The sequence below is a fragment of the Erpetoichthys calabaricus genome, chromosome 3 (genome assembly GCF_900747795.2).
Source record: "Erpetoichthys calabaricus chromosome 3, fErpCal1.3, whole genome shotgun sequence".
Lineage (NCBI taxonomy): Eukaryota > Metazoa > Chordata > Cladistia > Polypteriformes > Polypteridae > Erpetoichthys > Erpetoichthys calabaricus.
In genome coordinates, this window is record NC_041396.2 from 172,284,651 (window position 1) to 172,308,340 (window position 23,690).

Consider the following 23,690-nt stretch of genomic DNA (forward strand, 5'->3'; position numbering starts at 1 on the left):
GACTTACAGCTTCAGTGCGGTGCATGGCATGGTGCATAATGGAGGCGGCTATACATAGTGATCCAGTGCGAAGTGTGGTGCTCCATCTTCATCTACTACTACTAACAGATTTGTCAGTTGGCACCAGTGCTTCTGGTCAACCAGCTGGCATGAGCAACACCACAATACTTCCAGGTTGATTAGGAGCTAAAAAGGTACCAGGAACTACTTACCTGGAACTACAAATGGCTCCAGCTCCTGCAATGAGAATGCTACAAAAGTTCATGAGCTTCTAAAAAGTCCCTGGTTCCTGAAAAAAGTTCCTGCAATGGGAAAAAGCCTAATAGATACTGAAACTTGCACCTCAGCACGCTATAGTGGTGCTATAGAGGTATTTGTAGCTTTAGCTGTAGTTGTTCGAGACTTTTCCTTTGTAGTAAATTATTTATGTCATCATTCAGATTTGCCTTCCTTATGTGATCTACTGTTGTTGTCACCAATAGCGTAGCACACCAGGGGTTTTGTTTATTTGCTTTTAAGATATCCTGTATTGTTGGTTTTTTTTTTTTCTTTCTATGTCCAAGTCCTATGCTAAAGTTCAATAATTTTATGTCTCAGAATCCACTGGTTAAAGAAATCCAGTATAATTTTTACATGGCTATTTCTCTTGTTTTCATGTTTATATAAACCTATGAAATCCAAAGACAGACAGACATTCACAAGTCATTTTGTGTGTACAGTCACAAAAAGTCCTGACTAATAACATAATACCCAGCAGACACTTGTCCCAATACTATTGCTTACCTGAAGTTATGATACTGTCAGCAAAAACCAACGATATTCTAAAATATATATATTTAAGGCAAGTTAAAAAGGTGGGGTTGTGTGTACCCAGGGATGTTCTTAGGCATACGCGAACTTCACATCCGCGTAGGGCACTGACTGTGAGGGGGGCCCCTGGCCTGGCCCCGACCCGACTTACAATTTTTTCTTTTTTTTTTTTGGTCGGGCTGTGGGTCTGGGGCCCCTGGCACTGCAGCTGTCTGTGCCAGTTCCAGGAAATTCAGTTCAGTGCATCTCTTAGTCTTATTAACAATGGTAATTTATTATCCAAATTGCAATCTTCACCTAAATCCTTAATAATATTGTCACGCTGTCGTAACTCTGCCAAATGCACTATAGCAAACGTTAATTTTAGAGATTTGTTTTGGATTCATTCAGAGAGATCCCCATAAAATCATGAAATATCCCTATATTACTGGCCTTTACCAGATCCAGAACAAAATCAATATTTTACCACTCTGCATACACACAAGCGTACATGTAGGCCTACTGGTCATCTAAGGCCTTTTCTGGACGTTTTATTAGAACACCTTCCTGAGCTCAGCATCCGGGGCCTGCATTTCTGAACTGTGTAGGGCCCCTAAACTGCTAAGAACGGCCCTAGTGTACCTGAACCACATAAGGGGGGTACCAGAGGTCTGGACCCAATGATTTATAAAGCAAATATTCATGATAATAGCATTAACACTGACAGTATCTTAAAGACCTTTAGCTGGGTATAATTTTTAGTTTAGCCTTTAAGTTGTACATTGTTTTAATTTGTTTGACTTTTCAGTATATCCCAAAGCATTAAAAATATTAATTATTGGCAAAAATCAACAAAGAAAAGTGAGGATTGTAAAGGAAAGTTAAAATTTAAGATCAAATGCCAGGCAGTATGTAAAAACACAGACTTTTTCATAAAGAAAGCAAATAGAGATGTAATTTGGCCTTTTATTCTCTGTAAATACCAAATTATCATTTTGCTCACTCGTAAGAGAAAAACATTTTAGTATTGGTTATGGCACTAAATCAACTGACAACCTTGGTAGCTTGCTTTATAACAGAGTATTTCAGTAAATAGATATATTAGAGACATTGTCAATTAATATGCAATTAGAAAGGAATAAAAGCTCACTTTTAAATGTACAGCTTTTCGTTAGGATTTGGGTTGGAATTTTGAACATTTTACATTTAAATTACCTGATTATACAAGAATAAAAAGATTAATAATGGATTTTTGAGTGTGTAATTACTAAACATAATTAAATTAATTTGTATATATATTTTGTGATGGAAGTGGTTGCCTGGCAAGGAAGGGCGATATTGTACAGGAACAGGGCCTATATATTAAGAGTTGAAGTGTCTGTAGGTCTTTGTTAGAGAAGAAATTAGAAGACCAAATAGTCTGAAAAATATAATTTGCACTCCGGAAACATTTATGTGTCTTAGGTGCTTTGTTTAAATGTCCATAACAGTATGAATTGTATCTAATTTGTGGGATTATTCTTTTTTTTATTAAAGGTATGTTGAAAATCAGGAGCCAGATGAACAGGTGAAATTGCTGACTGATGACCACCACCTGAAGGTGATTTTTTTTATTATGATTGACTTCTTCTACAATTTGAAAATATGTTGTTTTATTGACAGAACTGTTTTTAGTTGACATATCTTCACTTTTACAATGTTTGTATTGAAACCTTGCCAGAAAATTCAGTTTGACTTTTATTTGGTAAATTAAACAGAAGTTTGAATCTGCCTCTGTTCCTCCTTCCCTCTAGAACAGTGTAGGTTCATTACTACTTAGCTGCAGACTAGTAAAACATACCACACCACCAGTGCTTAAATTTCATTTTGTCTGTGTGATGTTTTCATGTACCTTTTTATTGTTGACAATATGCAAAGGGAGTATTACTGTATATGCCCCATAATTTTCTGCATAAAGAAAATGCACCTTTTTGTTACTTTCTGCTTTGCAGCTTTAACTCATTTGGTTGACATTTAGTTTGGAGGCCTTTCCATTAATTTTTCCTAATTTAACACCACATCAAGATGTGCTGCATGCCGAGAACCTCAATTACATTTGTTAATTAGCACTAAGAGAATGAAGTAAGAAATGAAACAATGTGAAAAATGTACATTTTTCATTAATGACAAAACTGTACCTCTGTGGTGAAAAATATATTTTTGTTAGTGAACTCTTTGAAGGCTAATTTTTTTCCCACTTTTATGGCTGTTGGTCGATTTTTTTATTTTTTTTTTCCTTCTTCTTCAGAAAACTCGTTTTTTTTTTTTTTTTTTGTAAGATTCAAAATATTGTTTTATTAGTGAAACTGGGGAAAGCTTACAACTACCAAATTTTAAAGTGTATAAACCATTCAATGCATTAGTAATTTGCTATGTTCGCATATGTGCTGCACTGTAACTCTGTTTTTATTCCCAGTTGCTACAGACTACATAGGCCAGTTTATTCTTCTTTTTTTGTAGGTGGCTGAAAAGTAATGAAATGGAAATTAGTTGATAACTCATAGGGAGAATAAAAAATGTTCTGCATAACTGTTTGTCTACACCATCATCAATTCAAAAGTCCTCTCTGAAAGAATTGTTTTGAAACAATCCATTGGATTGCAGATTTTTTTAATCTGGCAATCAGGAGTGCTCCCAGGAATCAATCTTTGGGCAGTCTTTGCAAATGAAAGTTAGAGAAATTTGTACTGTGATATCACTCTTGCTTATCTTGGGTACATTTCAGAAGCTCTCATTGTCAGTTTAAATTATACGCAGATCACCTGTATGTTAAATTGCTCAGAAACTGTAATACAATGTTCTCTTTTAAATATCATTACGATTGACTTAATTCATTTTGAAACGCCGGGCTGAAGCTGTGCTCACTGATGCCTTATTGGTCTTGTACATTGCTTTTTTAGATAGCTCGCTTGCCGTTGCGAGTTAGTTGTAATTCTTATGCATCTTTAAAAGGCTTGCCTTTTTTATCAGCTCCTCTGTAACTGGCACTGAAGCTGCTTGTTTGCCTGATAAAATGTCGCCAGCTCATACTATGTGCAACTCGTCACTTGGGGAAAAAAAAAAATGAAAACAATTTTTCCTATTTTCAGCATATGAAGGTGCAATTTGTTTCCTTGCACACATCAAAATATTGGCATGAACTGGCTCTGGGCTTAGGATTTACAGGAAAAACAAATGGTGGCCAGTGAAATGTGCAGTTTTTCATACAAAAGAAGAAAAAGTAACACAATGTTTGTAATTCATAACATTTAATAATAAGTAACTTTTTGAATAGTGGAGTTATACATACATAGGCCTGTAATGGAATAATATTGATTTGTGACCTGTGCTGACAAGATAGGCTCTGGCTTCCAACAAACCTGAATTGAGAGGATAATTGAGCAGACAGATAGATAGTTGAACTAATAATGTTTATGTTTCTTAGTAGATTTTAGCAATGCTTTATATTTTATTGGACTAGGAGGCTTTGCCCTGCTCGCTTCGCTCTGCAAATATTAATACAAAGTTTTTAAAATTTGAGTAATGCACCTACGCTATCTCAAGTTTTCACTCCTATTTCAAATGTTAATAAATTTTTTGTTGGGAAAGAAAGCAGCTTGGATACAGATTCATCCTCACCCTATCCTGTAACCCACGTTCAGAGGTATTGTCGTAGTAGAACAAAGAACAGGTCAAAAGTTGCTTTTACTAATCAAAGAAAAGTATTGTTTGGTAAAGAAAAACCTTAAAAGGAATACATCACCACATTCAAAAGTGCAATATTTATAGAATGTGCTTCTGGTTTATGGAGCACTCTATGTGTTTAAAAATAGTATTGCAAAAAACATGAGTGTTTTGCATGTTTTGAGCATCAGCTGGATTGGTGATATGTGAATTATGAGACACGAGTAGCATGAGATTTTTTTTTCCCCCCAACTGACATTTTCCACATCATTTGCCATCGTACAGAACTGGACACCACTGGGTTCTACTATAACATCATTTTTTGTAAAAACATTCCATTTTTTTTCATCTCCATCACTACAAGTACATATTGTAAGTAATATACAAAAAAAATATTAATTTTGAGTGGAGCTAATTTCTTACCTTTTAAAAAAAGAATTCAACAACCAGAGTATACACATAAACCTTTTACATTCATACAGTTTGATTTGTGTTTGGTGATGGCTTTACCATTTTTCAAACCCATATGCTTCAGCTGTATGACTCCTTATCTGTGTATCTCTCTGAGTATCCCTGAACCTTTCAGCCTACCTAAAGCCCCTGTTTAGTCTCTTACATTTTAGAACTACCATTCCTGTATTTGATTAGTTTGATACAGATTTGTATGTCCCTGTGCCAATGCTAGCTATGACAGATTATTTCTGTCAATAAGCACTTTTGTAAATGTAGTTTATTTATATCTTCCATCTTTGCTGTGTTGGCTATGAACTGTTTCCAGTGTCTCCCTGCTTTATTTTTATTTATGTTAAATTCCGTTACACCTTTCTGTCTGGTGATGAGTTTTGTGATAGGCTTTTTCTGTTTTGTAAAGTGTTTTAGTGATTTAAAGAGGAGTTAATGTTGCCACTAACAAGAAGACTTTCATTAGTGGAAATTTTTAAGCCTTTAAAATTTTCAATCTTTTATTCTTCATAGGAGGTGGTTCAGCAACTACTAAAACAACTCCATTTGTACCATAAGAATTATTATCCAGTTTTGAGGTGCCTGCATATTTTGACTTCGTCCCTCCCTAAGTACCCTTTAGGCAAACAGGTAAGCAGTCATCTTAAATTAGTAATAATGTTGTTGTATGGTAGCTGTGTCATGGAGGATAAGGATCATGCTCCATATTTTCAGGAATTTGTTCAGCTGGTGCTTCATCTTTTGTCATGTCCTGTTTTTGTTTTCAGATCAGAGAGTTGCACAGTATGTGCTTGGAGAGGAATGTATGGGAAACTGAGGAATATAAATCTGCTTTTCAGTTATTGAGGTGATTATGTGCAGATAATCTATCTGTAATTACTAGTAAAGTTTTTCATTACTACATACAACTAGGGTTTTTTATGTGCATGAATATTTTATTTAATATGAATTTATTTTATATAAATAGTTGAAGTTAAATTTTGATTGGAGGAACTGCTCACAGGTGGGTGGTTTGTCCACCCACCACATGACAAACCAACTCATGACCCCAGGTTAGGACCCGAGTGCAGCCATGCAACGGGTGACACCTCAGCACCACACTAGTTCAGATGGAATGGAACAAGTGTGAGGTTTTTTATGGTGGCTAGAGTGCCAATTCTGCCACCAACCCCCAGGTTTTTCCCTGCAGGTTGGAGGGCCTGCATGCAGGGCTGGATGCAGATTAACGTCATACCCAGGACAAAGCAATTGCAGGTTAAGTAGAAATCGTGGTAAAATATGGTTCAGTTCCTCATATAATATTACGTTGTGAAACAGAATGTTTTCTGATTATTTTTTTTAGTTTTGTTTAAGATTTAAATTAATGAAATTATTTACCTCTCTTTTAATGCCACTGTTTTTTCCCCATATGGATATTTTTTCCTCCTGTTATATTTTCATTTTTCCGGAATGGCTCTGTTAGGTACACATCGTTTTGAATTAGTTTCTGTTATTATATAATCAGTACCAGTTGCTCTAAACTTTTTCAAAACATTTCAGGTTCCTATTTGGAGTGAATACTGTGTGTTTTCCCACATGTGTGGTATTTATTAACAAACTCCAATGGCCAATTTAGCATTTTATTTCATCTAATAGGTGGCTTTTGTTTTAGGAGTTTTGTCATTTTGAGCATTTGTTGTTTTTAATTGCAGTGTTTGATAGGTAGCGTCAACTGTTGACGGAGTGCTTTGTTTTCATAAATCCAAAAGGACTTATGAAGATATGATTTAACAATAACAACAATGCCAGAGCTGGTACTTTGTGCTGGTTTATTTAAGCTGTATCCCAGTAGTTCTATTGTCCAGTTATGTGAAGTAATAATACAGTATATATGCACAAAATAGTACGAAGTTTTATGTCATGATCCAGTCTTGAGGGTTAAATATCAATTTAGAATCATAAGCAATGTCTCCCTTTTTTTATTTTGAACAAAGGAATGTAAAGAGCTAAAACGTAATACTGCTGTCATTCTTTTAGTATTTCCAGAAAGCAACAGTAATATTCCAAAACTTGCCATGTTTGTGTTCGTAAAAACAAAATTAATTAAATACGAGTTAATTAAACCCTTCCCATGGGCTCACCACCTATAGGAGGGGCCAAGGAGGTCGGGTGCAGTGTGAGTTGGGTGGTGGCCGAAGGTAGGCGGTCTGATCCTTGGCTACAGAAGCTGGCTCTTGGGACGTGGAATGTCACCTCTCTGAAGGGGAAGGAGCCTGAGCTAGTGCGTGAGGTCGAGAGGTTCCGGCAAGATATAGTCGGGCTCACCTTGACACACAGCTTGGACTCTGGAACCAATCTCCTTGAGAGGGGCTGGACTCTCTACCACTCTGGAGTTGCCCCCAGTGAGATGCGCCGAGCGGGTGTGGGCATACTTATTGCCCCCCAACTTGGAGCCTGTTCATTGGGGTTTACCCTGGTGGACGAGAGGGTAGCCTCCCTCCGCCTTCGGGTGGGGGGACAAGTCCTAACTGTTGTTTGTGCATATGCGCCGAACAGCAGTCTGGAGTACCCACCCTTTTTGGAGTCCCTGGAGGGGGTGCTAGAGGCATACCTTCTGGAGACTCCCTCGTTCTGCTGGGAGACTTCAATGCTCACGTGGGCAATAACAGTGAGACCTGGAAGGGCGTGATTGGGAGGAATGGCACCCCCGATCTGAACCCAAGCAGTGTTTTGTTATTGGACTTCTGTGCTCGTCATGGATTGTCCATAACGAACACCATGTTCAAGCATAGGGGTGTTCATATATGCACTTGGCACCAGGACACCCTAGGCCTCAGTTTGATGATCGACTTTGTGGTCGTGTCGTCGGACCTGCGGCCACATGTCTTGGACACTCGAGTGAAGAGAGGGGTGGAGCTGTCAACTGATCACCACCTGGTGGTGAGTAGGCTGCGATGGTGGGGGAGGATGCCGGTCAGGTCTGGTAGGCCCAAACGTGTTGTGAGGGTCTGCAGGGAACGTCTGTCAGAGTCCCCTGTGAGAAGTAGCTTCAACTCCCACCTCTGGCAGAACTTCGACCACATCCTGAGGGAGGTGGGGGACATTGAGTCCGAATGGGCCATGTTCCGCGCCTCTATCGTTGAGGCGGCTGACCGGAGCTGTGGTTGTAAGGTGGTCGGTGCCTGTCATGGCGGCAATCCCCGAATCCATTGGTGGACACCGGCAGTGAGGGATGCCGTCAAGCTGAAGAAGGAGTCCTACAGGACCTTTTTGTCCTGTGGGACTCTGGTGGCAGCTGATAGGTACCGGCAGGCCAAGCGGAATGCGGCTTTGGTGGTTGCTGAGGCAAAAACTCGGGCATGGGAGGAGTTTGGGGAGGCCATGGAGAACGACTTTCAGACGGCTTCGAGGAGATTCTGGTCCACCATCCATAGTTTCAGGAGGGGGAAGCAGTGCAGTGTCAGCACTGTATATGGTGGGGATGGTGCACTGCTGACCTTGACTCAGGACGTTGTTGGTCAGTGGGGGTACTTTGAAGACCTCCTCAATCCCACTAAGATGCCTTCAAATGAGGAAGCAGAGCCTTGGGACTCGGAGGTGGGCTCCCCCATCTGTGGGACTGAGGTCACCGAGGTGGTCAAAAAACTCCTTGGTGGCAGGGCCCTGGGGGTGGATGAGATACGCCCGGAGTTCCTCAAGGCTCTGGATGTTGTAGGACTGTCTTGGTTGACACGCCTCTACAACATTGCATGGACATCAGGGACAGTGCCTCTGGATTGGCAGACCGGGGTGGTCCCCCTCTTTAAGAAGGGGGACCGGAGGGTGTGTTCCAACTACAGAGGGATCACACTCCTCAGACTCCCTGGAAAAGTCTATTCGGGGGTCCTGGAGAGGAGGGTCTGTCAGATAGTCGAACCTCGGATTCAGGAGGAACAGTGTGGTTTTCGTCCTGGTCGTGGAACAGTGGACCAGCTCTACACCCTTAGCAAGGTCCTGGAGGGTGCATGGGAGTTTGCCCAACCAGTCTACATGTGTTTTGTGGACTTGGAAAAGGCGTTCGACCGTGTCCCTCGGTGGAATCCTGTGGAAGGTACTCTGAAAGAGTGAGGGAAGAATGGAGCGTGAGATCGACAGGTGGATCGGTGCGGCATCCGCAGTGATGCGGGCTCTGCATCGGACTGTCGTGGTGAAAAAGGAGCTGAGCCGCAAGGCAAAGCTCTCAATTTACCAGTCGATCTACGTTCCTACCCTCACCTATGGTCATGAGCTATGGGTAGTGACCGAAAGAACGAGATCGCGAATACAAGCGGCTGAAATGAGTTTCCTCCGTAAGGTGTCTGGGCTTTACCTTAAAGATAGGGTGAGAAGCTCAGTCATCCGGGAGGGACTCAGAGTAGAGCCGCAGCTCCTCCGCATCGAGAGGAGTCCGATGAGGTGGCTTGGGCATCTGATCAGGATGCCTCCCTGGTGAGGTGTTCCAGGCATGTCTAACCGGTAGGAGGCCCTGGGAACGCCTTGAGATTCTCCCGGAAGAGCTAGAAGAAGTGGCCAGGGAGAGGGAAGTCTGGGCATCTCTGCTCAAGCTGCTGCTCCCGCGACCCGATCTCGGATAAGCGGAAGAGGATGGATGGAGTTAATTAAATAATTGTATTAAATTAATGTAATTACTGTACATTAATTTAATTAATTGAATTAAATGAAATCAATTAAATCATTAACATATAAGGTTAAGGTTTGTTTTCAAGGTTACTTATAAAAAGTATATTTGCAGAATGTAATTTTGTTCTTGTATTATGCTGTTTATACAGATTAAATAGACGCAGCTAAATATGCATATACACTTATGTAATTTTATATTTGAAAATGTCACTTGGGTATTTTAGGCATTTTGTAGGTGGAACATCTGTGAAAGGTGTTGACAATTAACTGATGCAATGAATAGTTTGTTCTCATCTACATTAAATATATTTTTATGCTAATGCTTATCAAATTGTAAGATGTTATGGTCATTTTACATAATTTATTTAAATATTGTATCTGCTTCTGTGCTATATTGGAATGCCTTTAAATATTTATAATTTTGTGAAATAGGGCAACCACATTTTTCTACTCTCCATTTGTCTGTGGGCTAGAGCAGCAAGTCGAAAATCGGCCTTTTCAACATCAACTAATTGACAGGCAAAAATGTGCATTACATCCATGCTATGAGTATGATTACACTTTTGATTCCTTAAATTATTTAGAATTTAACCACAGCAAACATTTATAAAGAAAGTGTACGTTTTTAAAATTTGTATGATACTTAAGGACAATGTTCATTTCCAAAATTGTTTTCATATTCATTCCTTCAATTTTTAATAATTTGTATTTTTCATCAAACATACTCATTGAGGAAGGTGGTACCTAATATATTCTAAAAGAAGTTAATCAGTTTGATTTGCTAGTACCAGTTTTTCAAAATGTAATATTGTTTCCATAAAAAAATCAAATTTCAGCATTTTAAGAAGAAAAATGTCAACTTGTCCTCTGCTTCTTAGCTGTTTTAATTTGAAGCATATTTTACTGTTGGTCTTCAAGACCTCAGTTGTTAGTGTGAAATCCAACACTTCTGTGCAGCATGCCTGTACTGGTAGGTGCAAGTTAATATTTTATTACTTTGTACATTTCAAAATGTAAAAAAGACAGTTGTGGTTTTCTAGTTACTGATAAAAATGTGGTTTAGTATGCATCACTTAAAACTACGTTTGATATACAGCTGTATTTATCACTTATACTTTACTGATTTTGTCTTTTTTCCTCACATTGTACATATTTCTCAGAGTATAATAATTCATGTAGACGTGAGTACTGCTAGTGCATTGCTGCTTTAGGAGTTGCAAAACAAATGTTCAGCATCTTATAAATATTTTGTTGTGTCTTATTTTGGGGAAAAAAAAACTGAATAGTCCTTTGTATTGTTTTTAAAATGGCATTCATTGTTATTCTGTTCTAAAGTGAATACATTTGTATCACCATCTAATTTTTCTGTCTCTTTTGCTTTATCTTTCTCTCCAGGCTAATGGCAAAAGATGAGCTTTTGACTGGCTTTAATAAATGCTTAGAAATATTAACATATGGTAAGGGGAAAGTTATTAATGAGGTGCAGGAAAAGCTGGAAACATTTGTCAAGCTGTTTCAGGAGTTGGACAGTAAGTTCCATAAAACAGAATGTACTGATTTTATAAAATAAAAAAACTCTTTTTTTTTTAATGCAAGATTTTTTACCAAAATTGGAGTGATGTTGTCATTGTCGTCATCATCATTAATCAAATCCTGCATCCAGTTGCTACCTGTGTAGAGGCTGCATGTTTTCCTGTGTCAGGAGTTTTGGTTGAGACATTCTATTTTTTCTCCAATACCCCCTGTGGTGTGCAGGTTAGGTTAACTGGTAAATGAATTGGTCCCTGTTTGAGTGTGCATGAGCATGCCCAGGAACTGACTGGTACCCAGGTCCAGGGTTATTTCCTGCACTGTGTTTCTTACACCCCGTGATCCATAATTTCATTATGCAGGAGAATGTATCAAATATATGTGTGCCCATATGTTATTATGTGCTCTCAACTCCAGAACCGTCATGGAATGTTAGGGTTGATTGCCTGTTAATGAACGCTAAGGTTAATTTCACGCTTTCTTAAACTAATCTGTATAAAATCAGATTAACATAACCATCAAAATACTGTTTTTATTATTCAGTTTCTAGTACTGGTTTGGCACCCCTGCTACACTTCCTTGAACTATTGTGATAAATTGGCTGCACACCTAGTTTGCAGCGTGGTGGACTAAAATAATAAAACACAAAAGTATTGCTAATTATATCACACTATTCCACATTAACAATCATGAGGTATTCACATGAAAAAAGGAGCTTCTGTTGATGTGGACCCCACTGAAATCTACATGTTCAGAATTTCAATGGGACATTGTATTCTGTACATCTCCAAGGAAATACCCCAGCCACTTCTACACTTTCATAGTACAATTTTCACAGGTGTTTTTTTTTATTCTGCTTTTTTAAAATACATACTTTAAGATGTTAGACTTTTCAAAACAGAACTGCTTTCACACTTTTTTCTTATACTGTACATTATAAATTCTTTGGGAGCATTCTGTTTTACTGGGGTTAGTGTTGATTTATCAAGAATTTTTTTCCTGCTTTAAATTTGGTTATATATTACAAAGCTCTGATCTTTTTTTTATAAATCTTTGTCTCGTTTAAAAGTGAATCAGGTTTGCTGTCATTTTACTGGACTTAGTGACATGACCTCTATAGCTGTTAGGTGTGATATCTGGGAATACAGTAATCCCTCCTCCATCACGGGGGTTGCGTTCCAGAGCCACCCGTGAAATAAGAAAATCCGCGAAGTAGAAACCATATGTTTATATGGTTATTTTTATATTGTCATGCTTGGGTCACAGATTTGCGCAGAAACACAGGAGGTTGTAGAGAGACAGGAACATTATTCAAACACTGCAAAGAAACATTTGTCTCTTTTTCAAAAGTTTAAACTGTGCTCCATGACAAGACAGAGATGACAGTTCCGTCTCACAATTAAAAGAATGCAAACATATCTTCCTCTTCAAAGGAGTGCCCGTCAGGAGCATATAAAGTCACAGAGATAGAGAAAAGCAAACAAATCAATAGGGCTGTTTGGCTTTTAAGTATGCGAAGCACCGCGGCACAAAGCTGTTGAAGGCGGCAGCTCATACCCCCTCCGTCAGGAGCAGACAAAGAGAGAGAGAGAGAGAGAGAGACAGAGTTTGTTTTTCAAGCAAAAATCAATACGTGCCCTTCGAGCTTTTAAGTATGCGAAGCACCGTGCAGCGTGTCATTTCAGGAAGCAGCTGCACAAAAGATAGCAACGTGAAGATAATCTTTCAGCATTTTTAGACGTATCGTCTAGGTGTGCGAACAGCCCCCCTGCTCAATCCCCCTACGTCAGGATCAGAGAAAGTCAGCGCAAGAGAGACAGAGAAAAGTAAGTTGGGTAGCTTCTCAGCCATCTGCCAATAGCGTCCCTTGTATGAAATCAACTGGGCAAACCAACTGAGGAAGCATGTACCAGAAATTAAAAGACCTATTGTCCGCAGAAATCCGCGAACCAGCAAAAAATCCGCAATATATTTAAATATGCTTACATATAAAATTCGCGATGGAGTGAAGCCGCGAAAGGCGAAGCGCGATATAGCGAGGGATTACTGTAATTAAATTTTCATTGTGTTATGGAGCAAGTCAAGATTGGACTTCCTGAAAGGCTTCTTGAGTAATTGACTGCATGTGTCTGCCTTCACTATCAAATAGACACAAATTTATTTAACAACTAGCTTCATGTTAGCAGTAGAAAGTATCTATCATTCATTTAGCCTCCTCCACTGCAGCAAATTAAGAATTAATTCTGCACTGCAAAGATGTCTTACTTTCCAAAATGCTTATACCCTGATATGCAATTTTAAACAAATTAATTTTTTTCTTTTTCATAATTGCACTGTTCTGTTTAAATAAATTATCTACATTTACAGCTGTATCTTGAGTCAAATATACATTATCACTTACATTATATTCTGAGATATGCAGATACCGTATGTAACATTGCAATCCTGACTGATCTAGGTAAAAAAAATAAAAAATAAATAAAAGCTGGTGGAGTAAGTAAAACTATAAGAAGCACAGACCACATATTTAATCTCTGTTTCAATTTGACACTTATTTTATAAGAAGCATCTGTAGTAAATATTCACTGCATTAAAATTTAATGTGTAATGTATAGCCTGTTTTTTATGATTTGCTATAAAACATAATATTTTTTAGAAATTACAGTTGCATGTCATCCAATAAATGTCTCATTTGTAGCACAACAGGTTTTTCAGAAGCCCAATAAATGCAAATATCTTGCTTTAAACAGAGGTTTCCATTTCAGAACATTAAATGAATCTTGTTAGTTTTAGAATGTTATCTTTCATTTCTGTTACTCACCAAGGTGTGTTTACCAGACCCTCCAAAGACGTTGTGCCCTGGTTGTGGAAAAGGCAATGGAAAGTAGCATAAGTTTTTAAAAGAATCATTAGTAAGATTATCCCTTTTTTTTCAGCCAGCAGGATAAGATGAATCCACAATGAAGACCATGGCTTGAATCAAAATACAGATATTTTTCCCTCCCTTATTGCATTTAACTTGCGTTTATTTATTGTGTACGTTGTAATTGTGATGTGAAAGCTCAAGCATTTATAGTATTTTATTGTGTCTGCCCCAAGCACAAAAAAAAATTAGAATTGTGTTTGTGAAATGCTGTTTCACTTGCTCTGTGATTAAGTTCAGCTTCTAAATTATTACGTTTCCTTAATTAAAACAGATTGAGAAAAAGACTCATTCCAAATAAATGATTCTATTGTTAAAAAGTAAAAAGCTTACAATATTAGAGGTGACAATTACAGTCATAAGCATTTTACAGATGGTGCACAGCTTGACATAAATACAGCTCCTTCTAGACCAGATTTTTGCATAAATAGATGTAGTTATATTATTACAAAATCTGCAAAAGTCAAAAAAACTTTCCAGCAGGAGGTGCAGTGAGCTCTAGTGTAACTGAGTAGAAATCATTTCAGTTGATCGATTGCATTCATAGTTGCATTCCTCTTTCAACTTATCTGTACTGATATCATAATAACAGACCTCCTGATCTCTGGAGAATTTTAATGCATATGCAGAGAATTTTTTCATAAATTTGTGCATTCATGACCACTGCCGTCTGACAAATTAAATGTCCTTGGTTTGAATCTCATACCTGTTTTTTTTTGTTTGTTTTTTTTAATTTGTTTTTCTCTTACACTTTCCCCAAATACTGTACATACATGTTAAGGTGATTGGTGATTCCACATTTGTTCTGTTTGAGTGAAATTGTGGGTCTTTCAATGGACTGTCACACTGTTCGGGGTTTGCTCCCACTCTGTGCCCTCTACTGCCAGGATAGTTTCCCTGCCCATTAACAATGAGCATGATTAAGTGGTAATGAGGATATTATTCATAATTAAAGGTTTGATTTAAACCAATTCAACCAGCAATTGAATTACATTAATTACAAAACTCTGCACTATATGAAAGGAAAGGAGTGATTTTTCACTTGTAAAGCTTATCTAGGTTAAATGATTTACTTAATCTTCTTGCCCACTCATCCACTGTGCATATCTTAAACATATTTGAGGATTGAGGTCCACACAGTGACAGTATCTGATTACTTGCTTTTCAGCAAGTGAACCTGTTTCTTTTTGTTTCTTAAGCTAAACAAGCAAAGATCTGTTTTTACGTTGGTAGTCCTGGTACTATATTAATTACCTGAAATTTGACTTACCCTATACGTGCTGCCAATGTATGTAAGTTGCAATGTGTTTAAGGGCAAATGTGAGGCAACTTCTGTTCCTCACACCCAGGCCACTGCTTCAGAAATTATACTTTATTTATCTGAAATGTGGATCTTTCGTATTTGTTAATATACTGTACCTACCAGTAATTGAAAGCTTTGATAGGCTGGAGAAGTAGAGTGCCATTTGTGCAGATGGAGGAAAAATGGCTAAAGAAACTAATGTAACAATTAATTATGCCATTGGACCTTTCCTTGTTTTTTTTTTTTTTGTCTTTTAATGTTATTTTTCATGAAAGGCTGGCTAAGTAGATATCTAGTTTTCAAGATAAGCAATTTTATGCAAGTAAAACTATTAACTCTTCATCACTGTAAAAATAATTAACAAAAAACTTATCTTATAAATGGGAAATGTAAGATGTTGGTATTCTTTGTTTACAACATTCTCTATAAAGAATAAGTTCCTATATGTGAAAAATAAGTCCTCTATATAAAGAATAACTTCCATGATATAAAAAGAACTCTTCAAGACAGATTGCTGACCTTTGCCATGTGCATCACTGTTAAGACTCTGACTAGATACTAAAAAAAGGAAATTTTTATTTTTTTAAATATAAAGTATGTTCTAGTATTATTTATTAATTAAAAGTTGTTATTTCATAATACATATTGGTCTTGAACTGTTGCAATATAAGTAAGAGTGTAACTAGAACCAAGACTATAGTGACAGCAAAGCCTTTGTGCTATTTAGCATCATTTGTTTTGAATAATCATTTTTAAAATTATATATATTGGTAATAATCTATTTGGTCTAGCAATATGTGCTATTTTGGATATTATTTCTTTAATAGTTTTCCCAAAGTTAACATGGTTTTTCTATTACATACTGTACATGTTGCCTTTTTTCACTTGATGATGCAAATATGGGCCGGTGTGACTGAGAATGTTCTGGTGTTGACTATGGTCCCTCTTAGGTATTCTGGTATGCTTATGGTCCATGGTCATAAAGAAGCCAGAAATACAAAATGTAGTAAGTTTTTTGAAGACTGAAGAAAAATGTAGTAGCTGCAAGAATGTTAGATAGATAGATGAATTATACTTTATTTGTCCCCAAGGAAAAGCTAAAATTTTGTTAAAATATTACAGTTGGTGTCAGATAACTCCAAGATTTTAACTAGGATAGTTGGCTAAATAACTGTATGACAGGCCTTTCCTTTTTACATTATGCCTGTTTAATCTGCAATGAAATGTCAGTATGCAGCAAAAATGCCTTTGTGTAATATTCATTTATGTAAAAGTAAATTGAAATTTGTGTATTTATGTATTATTATTATTGCCATATTACTGTTCCCCTAATATAGTAAAAATGTAGGTATGCTTTAGAGAAAAATGTATTCTTGACATTGGTAACCAAGTATTATAAGCACATGAGAAAAGTAAATACTATATTTTACTAAGCATTAAGATGTAAGAGTTAGGATTAAAAAGACTTATGCCTACATATTTTTATAGTTATATATGACCTAGAAACCACCAATAGTTCATAAGCCAAAGATTAGACTTGCATGATAGCTGAGATAGGATGAGTCCTCACTTAGACAGAGAATGTGAACTCTTTGGCTGTAAATAATAGTAGCTAGTGAGATAGTAGGGAGAAAGGATAGGCCTTGTCAAACAGAAATGATGGACAGAGACATGTTTAACACCCCCTCAGCTAAGAAATATTGGTGGAATTAATTAGAGGCAAGATTAGAGCAGTGAAATGACAGGAGTCAGGTGAGGATGAATAATGGCTTGTACGGTATGATAAGAATTGTAATAAATGTAAGATATGCCTATGGCTGTACTCGCATTGTCATTGTCATCTAGTGAGTCTGTATTTGCACCATACAATAAATCTTGATTCTGCTGCCTGTCCTGAGATCCCCAATGCCTTCATTGGGGCTGAGGGTGTTTGTGCCAGCCTGCTTCCACAGTTTCAAATTTTTTGGTTATACAAGCCATAGTTTTAAATGTTAAGCACCACAGTGTTTTTTTTTAATTACAGAAGCTTCAAGGAATGGGGTGGGTTAGTGACTGTAGAGAATGGGAGAACTGCTGTGGTGCATGGAGTCTCGCATGGAGTCTAAAGATCATGAATTACAAGATAGTAGGCACATTTATAATATGAAAAAAAGAAACATTCAGATGAAATGCTACTGGTAAAATTGGATTGAAGAAGTTTGTGTTGTATATATTTTTGAGATCCTAATCAAAGAATTCCTTCTTACAAGGTTCTACAGATTCAGATCAGTCTGATATGATAACATTTAATCAGTTTCAGACAACAATTTACATGCTGTATTTAACTATGACAACCTAGTAAGACTCCCAGATCTGCCCTGTTTTGTTTTGCCTATAAAATACAATAAATAAATATTTAACGTGCTGTAGCAACCAGATTTTTTTGTTATTTTCCATAGAAGACACGTGTTGAAGTGTTTGTAAAGACGGCATTTATAAAGAAAACAAGTGATATAGCATATTTATTCATATGAATTATTTGTTGATGTCCTTCTCTTTCGGAATTTTCATGTACGCCCATTTAAGAGCATAAAGTATTGAGTGTGAGTCTGTTACAGTTAACCACCTGGATTAAAAAGTATAAATGAATACTGTTGATTAACAAGACAGAGGGAGAGAGAACTTGAACGGTTGCTGAGTGAGCACAATTCACACATGAGCAGGAAGCCCAATGAATTACTTTTTTTTTATTTTTTATTTTTTTTATTATGACTTAATGTAAATTCTTTGACTTTTGTCAAATCAGCCCTTCAGTTTTAGGAGCTTACATTGGGCTTGGTTGGAGTCAGACAGTATGGGTTGGTTGGGACAGGCTTCATTTTTGAGCCAATTAGTGCTGTCTTATGAAGCAGTCGTGAATAGCAAAGTGTTGCAACAGGGGTTATATGTAGCTGCCAAGATGTGTAAGGGTATATTCTGATCAGATTATTGTGTAAATGCATTGTTTTTGGATTTCATAATATTTAATTTGATCTAGAATGGTCCAAACCAGCTTATAAATGGTGTTTGTAGATTTTACTGTGAAAGTCATAGCGGGGCTAATTTCTGTTTAGTGAGGTTATGTTTTCTAAGTCTGTTTGAATAATACGACAAGCCTAAAGGAAAATAGCTTTAGAAAGTGGAAATATCCCTCCAGTGGCTCATTTTAGTAGTAGGGATTATTTTTTGTTTTTCAATGTGTAAAATCTGCTGAAGATATTGGGGGAAAGCAGACTCACTGTTTAAAAATTTTAGTTCAGCAAGTACTATACAGCAATATTCACTTTCTCACAGTTTCTCAGATGTTTATGTAACATTAGATTTCTTCTGACATCTATTTTTTGCTTTATGTAAGACTCCTCACTGATCCAATGTGTTCTTTAGCGAATGCATGTTTATAGCTGATTGCTTCCCCATTTGCCATTTGTCTAGCTTTTATTGGATACCCAGATATTTTTTCTTTTGTTTTACATTGCAATGTGTTTTCATAAAGACATTGCCAGCTTTTGGGATTTTATTAAGTGTTTTTCAAGGGAAGCAGCCAGTGTTGCTTTTACAGATTACAGAGAAAAAGACAATATCTGCTTTCAATGGGTGTTTAAACCTGGCAATAACTATAAGCTATATGTGGATCACAAAATTGTAACTTTTACTGTTTAGGTTTCTTTTATGTTTAATAAATATTATGAAGCATTTCTTTTCATGTATTATTTTCTTGAACTTAGATTTCATGGTGACTTTTTATGTCAAATGAAACAGTTATTAAGGGTCAAACAATCATAAACCATTGCATGCCTTTCCTTGTGATCTTTTCAGTGCTTCTAGAGCCTTGATTTCTCACGTTTCATTATAATGGCAGTTTCAGCAGTCCCATATCATTCTGAAAAAGAGACAACTATCTGTCCACTGGACCACAAATATCACTTTTGCAGATGTGTTTAAAATGTGATCTGTAGCTTACAGATCTTACCATTAACTGTGCCATCTAGAAATAACATACTATATTATTTGAGAGATGATATAGCTGAGGTTTTTGAAATGTGAATTCTTGAGGTTGAGGTGATAACATAGAATTTCAGCCTGGGTTGTAATGTGAATGTGACTAATTGGGTTTTAAAAGGACAAGTTGGTTTCAGTTTACTTTACTTTGTTTACTGACCCACAGAAACACCTCAAACATATACCGTCTTCATGCATCCCTCCACTTTTCATAATTTGTGACATCATATTACATTTTGCAGCAGTTCCAAGGTCACATAGTTGGAATAACGATAAAAATTGTTAACAGCACTTTTTTTGACTGTTCATTTAGAAAGTTAGTTAATCATCTATTTATCATTAATTTATACAGCATTTATGTGTCTTTATTTAAACAGTCTTCCTTTTATGAAATACTGTGTAAAATAAAAAGAACTCTTGTTTTAAAAAGAAGGCAGTTCACAACCAGGATTGGATGTCTAATATGATAAAACCACTAATGTCCATTAAATTCTGTGAACCTCTAACATCATAGTATTGGCAGGTGATTTGCTCGTGGTTGGGTTAATGTATGAAGGAATCAGCAACAATGTGGTTTCACATCTAGGACCTTAGCTACTAGGCCATACTGTCACCATTGAAAATTGTGATTAAAAATCCAGTCCAATAGTCAGGTAGCTTTGTCTGTTTTCTGATAACCCTTGTTGTGAGTGTTAACATTTTTAAGTAAGTAAACAAAGTGTAAATTTCTGTTAAGTGAAAGAGTCTGGAGGTAGCTGACATATCATATCATATCTTCTCGTCTGTTATTTGATGATTTGCTCCATTGCTTTTAAACAGTTAAGAATTCCCTAGACCTTGCAAAAATGTATGCAGTTGTTGTCCCTGACAACTTTCCTTTGAAACCTCTTTTAAAAAACATTTCTCTGCAGAAACACAAATAATATGTAGACCAAAAAGTTCTGAAAGAAACTTGAATTGCATGGACACAGAGATGGGTAGACAGAGGGATGGACACAGTCATGCTGGAAGTGTATTCAGAAATACTTCAAATCTGTACATCTGTTGAAAATGTGAAGTCAGAAGTTCCCCATAATTTTCTTCTATACTGTGCATAGAGAGATTAAGAACATCTGTTTACATGTATTGCTTGTTTTCATGTTTCTGCCTAGGGGGTTGCAAACCAGGATCCTGAGTTGTTTCGTTGTGTAGTGGGTGCGGCAATGCACTATACCAGTGCATGCTCCCCAACTTGACTTGACTTTCATGTTAGTAATATTAATGAAATTTATATTTCATTCTTGATTTTTCATGCTACATAGCCTTCGATTGAAGCTCCTTTGAACTCTCTTGTTGGATTTCTTCTGGTGATTGTCATTATTTACCTGAAACTAGATATGGTCAGGTTGATTTTGTATTAACACTGGACTATGTTTCTCATTCATCCATACTGGTATTTTTTTTTCTTTTTTCAGATATCTCTCTAGATTACAAGGAAGATGATGGAGAAGATTCATCTCCCCAGAAGGGATTTCAGCAGAAAACAGACTTATTCCACCTTCAAAAAGTAATTTCCCTTTGATTTCTATGAAATTAGTTACACTCAAGCACACATGTACAGTATGTGTATTCTATATTGAGATCATATTTTACTAAATGGAACCTTTGAGTCGTGTAACCAAAAAACAGGCTCTTATAGTCACCAGTGAATTAGAGAAATTTATTAGCTGCACTCAGTCATGTGAGAAAGCACTATATAAATGTAAAGAATTATTATTATTATTACATACCTGTTACATAACCTTTTTATTAAAGGAAGCAGTCGGTTTGTAAAGGAAGGTGATTACAACAAATGTCTAAGTTAATATTCTTACAATCATAAGTGTTGCTTATCTACTATTGGCTTGCTTGACAGAGGTAGTTCATGCAAGTAATCTTATAAAAAAAAAAATGTATATTTCTGAAAAGTGGCTTTCTTAAAATGAAATTTGTTGTGCCTTACAGTCTTTACATTAAATATTATAAATTGCAAATGGTAACTTTATATAATAATTTGACTAATGCAAGTGGGTTGTCATAACAGATGAGTCTAAACCCTTGTTTCATGTCCCCCATAAAGAGGTTATGTGGAAAAAAGTCTTTAAAGAATGCATAAGTGTGATGATCAGTCACATCTTCCTGGAAATTGTTGTTTCATATATACTGCACATAAATACTGAAGTGATGGAGACTGTGGTGGATGTTTCTTTCTTCTTACAACAGTTTAAAAAAAAAAAAAAACTTTTGCAGCATTCACTTCCTCTAATGTTGTATGTGGTCATCACTTAAAAATTAAAAAAACAAGTGGGCAGGTTATATCTGTGTGAATGAAACGTTTAACACTTGTGCCAAAATACATGTAAGATGTAACTCTTACTATTTATTTATTTTTTATTCCTTTCTTTTTCTTTATAATAGTCTGTGGTCTTGTATACCATATCACTGTAAAAGAAATAATGTTAAATTTACGGTAAAGTACTGGCAGCTGGGTTGCCAGAATGTTACCGTAAAAAAGAAGGTGACAATATCTTTAGGTCTATGGTACACTTTTTTTTAAAAAAATCTTAAATTTACGGTATAGTACTGGCGGCTGGGTTGCCAAAATTTTACCGTAAAAAAAAAAAAAGGTGACAGTATTTTTACGATAAAAAACTGGCAGCTGGGTTGCCAAAATTTTTAACCATAACCAGAAATTCATGTAGTGTAATAAATGTGCCAATCAATAAACCATTAGAAAGTATTGTCGGGGTCAAACCCCAGTACACAGCTTGCATCAGTAAAGTAACAACAACCAATAGGAAACACGTACCATTTAATTATAGACATTGAAAACAATTCAATGTTTAAGAAAGCTGTGGCACATTGTCTGGTGGGGAAGTAAAGTTTGCTTTTGTGGTGTATGGTGTCCTACAGGTGTGCCAGCTTATCAAATACAACCCACCATAAATCAGCTTCCATAACCTCAAAAAACCTTCAGCGTGCAGGGAAAAATAAGTCTGCTAACTTGGTTCAAGTTTTTTTCAATACTATTCAAAGGTATGTGGTTCACCATGAACAATATGATAAAAGGAGGCGTGTCCTTATGCAAATATCATAACTTCGGAGTTACTGAAACAGCACTTTACCGTTTTACATTTTACAGTTGTTTACCTTCGCTATTTAACAGTTTTACACTGTAAAATTAACAGATTTTTTCAGTGTCATTGTAATGCATCAGTAAACGGTATTTAGCATATTTTGAAGTTAAAAAAATATCGATTTTTGCAGAACTTGGCTGCAAAAAAATAATGAAATGTATTGTTTAAGATATACAGGTAATTTTCAGTAGAACATAAGGTAACTTTGCTTTTTTTCAGAAAAGGTCTTTTACTTTCACCATTTATAGTATTTTTACCATTAAATTTACTGACATTTTGTACAGTATACTGCATGGTCAGAGCCCAGTGTAAATCTACTCTGGTGTAGTCTATTTAAAATACATATTCTCACATGCAAAAATATACATTTATCAGGAAATGTACATCTCAGTGTCATGTTTACTTTGTTGTATTTGGCAGCAATAATAGAGTGCTTACTTGAGCTTTCCCTATTATTAAATAAAGAAACAATATAGCAGCAATAAATAAAAAGAGAACGGCACAAATGTACAGATATACAATCTCACGTAATGGTCAGATTTAATGATTAGAAAAACACTGAATTAAGGTGAATTCTTATTCATGTTCTTTGAATTGTGGAACCATCTTATCCTATTGCAAAATGCTATTTGCTGATGGTTATGCTATTACCATGGAAAGATGCAGCTCACCATCAGTGATGTTCCAATATTCTGCCATAGTATGACTACAAAAACAAATCCCTCGCACACTATCTCTACTTCCCTGCATTATTAATACCCAACAAATTATACTCTTATATACCAGTAGTCCTTTCACCTTGAATCGGCAGAATCTGGGATCTGTTAGGCCAGGCATTTGTTTCCTTTCCTTTAGTGTTTGTGTTTCATAGCTGTCTTCAAAATATCTTGTTTTTCATTGAGAGAAATTGAACTAATTTGGGTTCTCTGTTGCCAACACTACAAAACCAATGCTGGTGAATATCATCGAGGGTCACCATTTTTAAAATTGAATTATATAGAAAAATTGTTTTGAAAAGGACTGGCTTTCTTTGACTAGTTCAAGTTTTCAGCCAATCACAGTGTTGTAGCTATATTATAACAGTTGAAACTGCAACAGCAAAAGTTGCTTCTGCCCACTTTCAGAATGTTTCATTCTCTCCCCACACAGAACCAACCTCAGTCTTGCATGA

At 36.4% G+C, this 23,690-nt stretch overlaps 1 protein-coding gene across 1 annotated transcript in view; it reads left to right on the plus strand.

Annotated features, from left to right (window-relative positions):
• orc3 (origin recognition complex, subunit 3) overlaps nt 1-23,690 on the plus strand; it is a 117,556-nt gene that overhangs the window by 72,282 nt on the left and 21,584 nt on the right. The window contains exons 11-15 of the mRNA XM_028797530.2: nt 2,326-2,389; nt 5,467-5,583; nt 5,721-5,800; nt 10,987-11,120; nt 20,819-20,910. Of these exons, the coding sequence (XP_028653363.2) occupies nt 2,326-2,389; nt 5,467-5,583; nt 5,721-5,800; nt 10,987-11,120; nt 20,819-20,910 (487 nt within the window). The remainder of the gene's footprint in view (nt 1-2,325; nt 2,390-5,466; nt 5,584-5,720; nt 5,801-10,986; nt 11,121-20,818; nt 20,911-23,690) is intronic.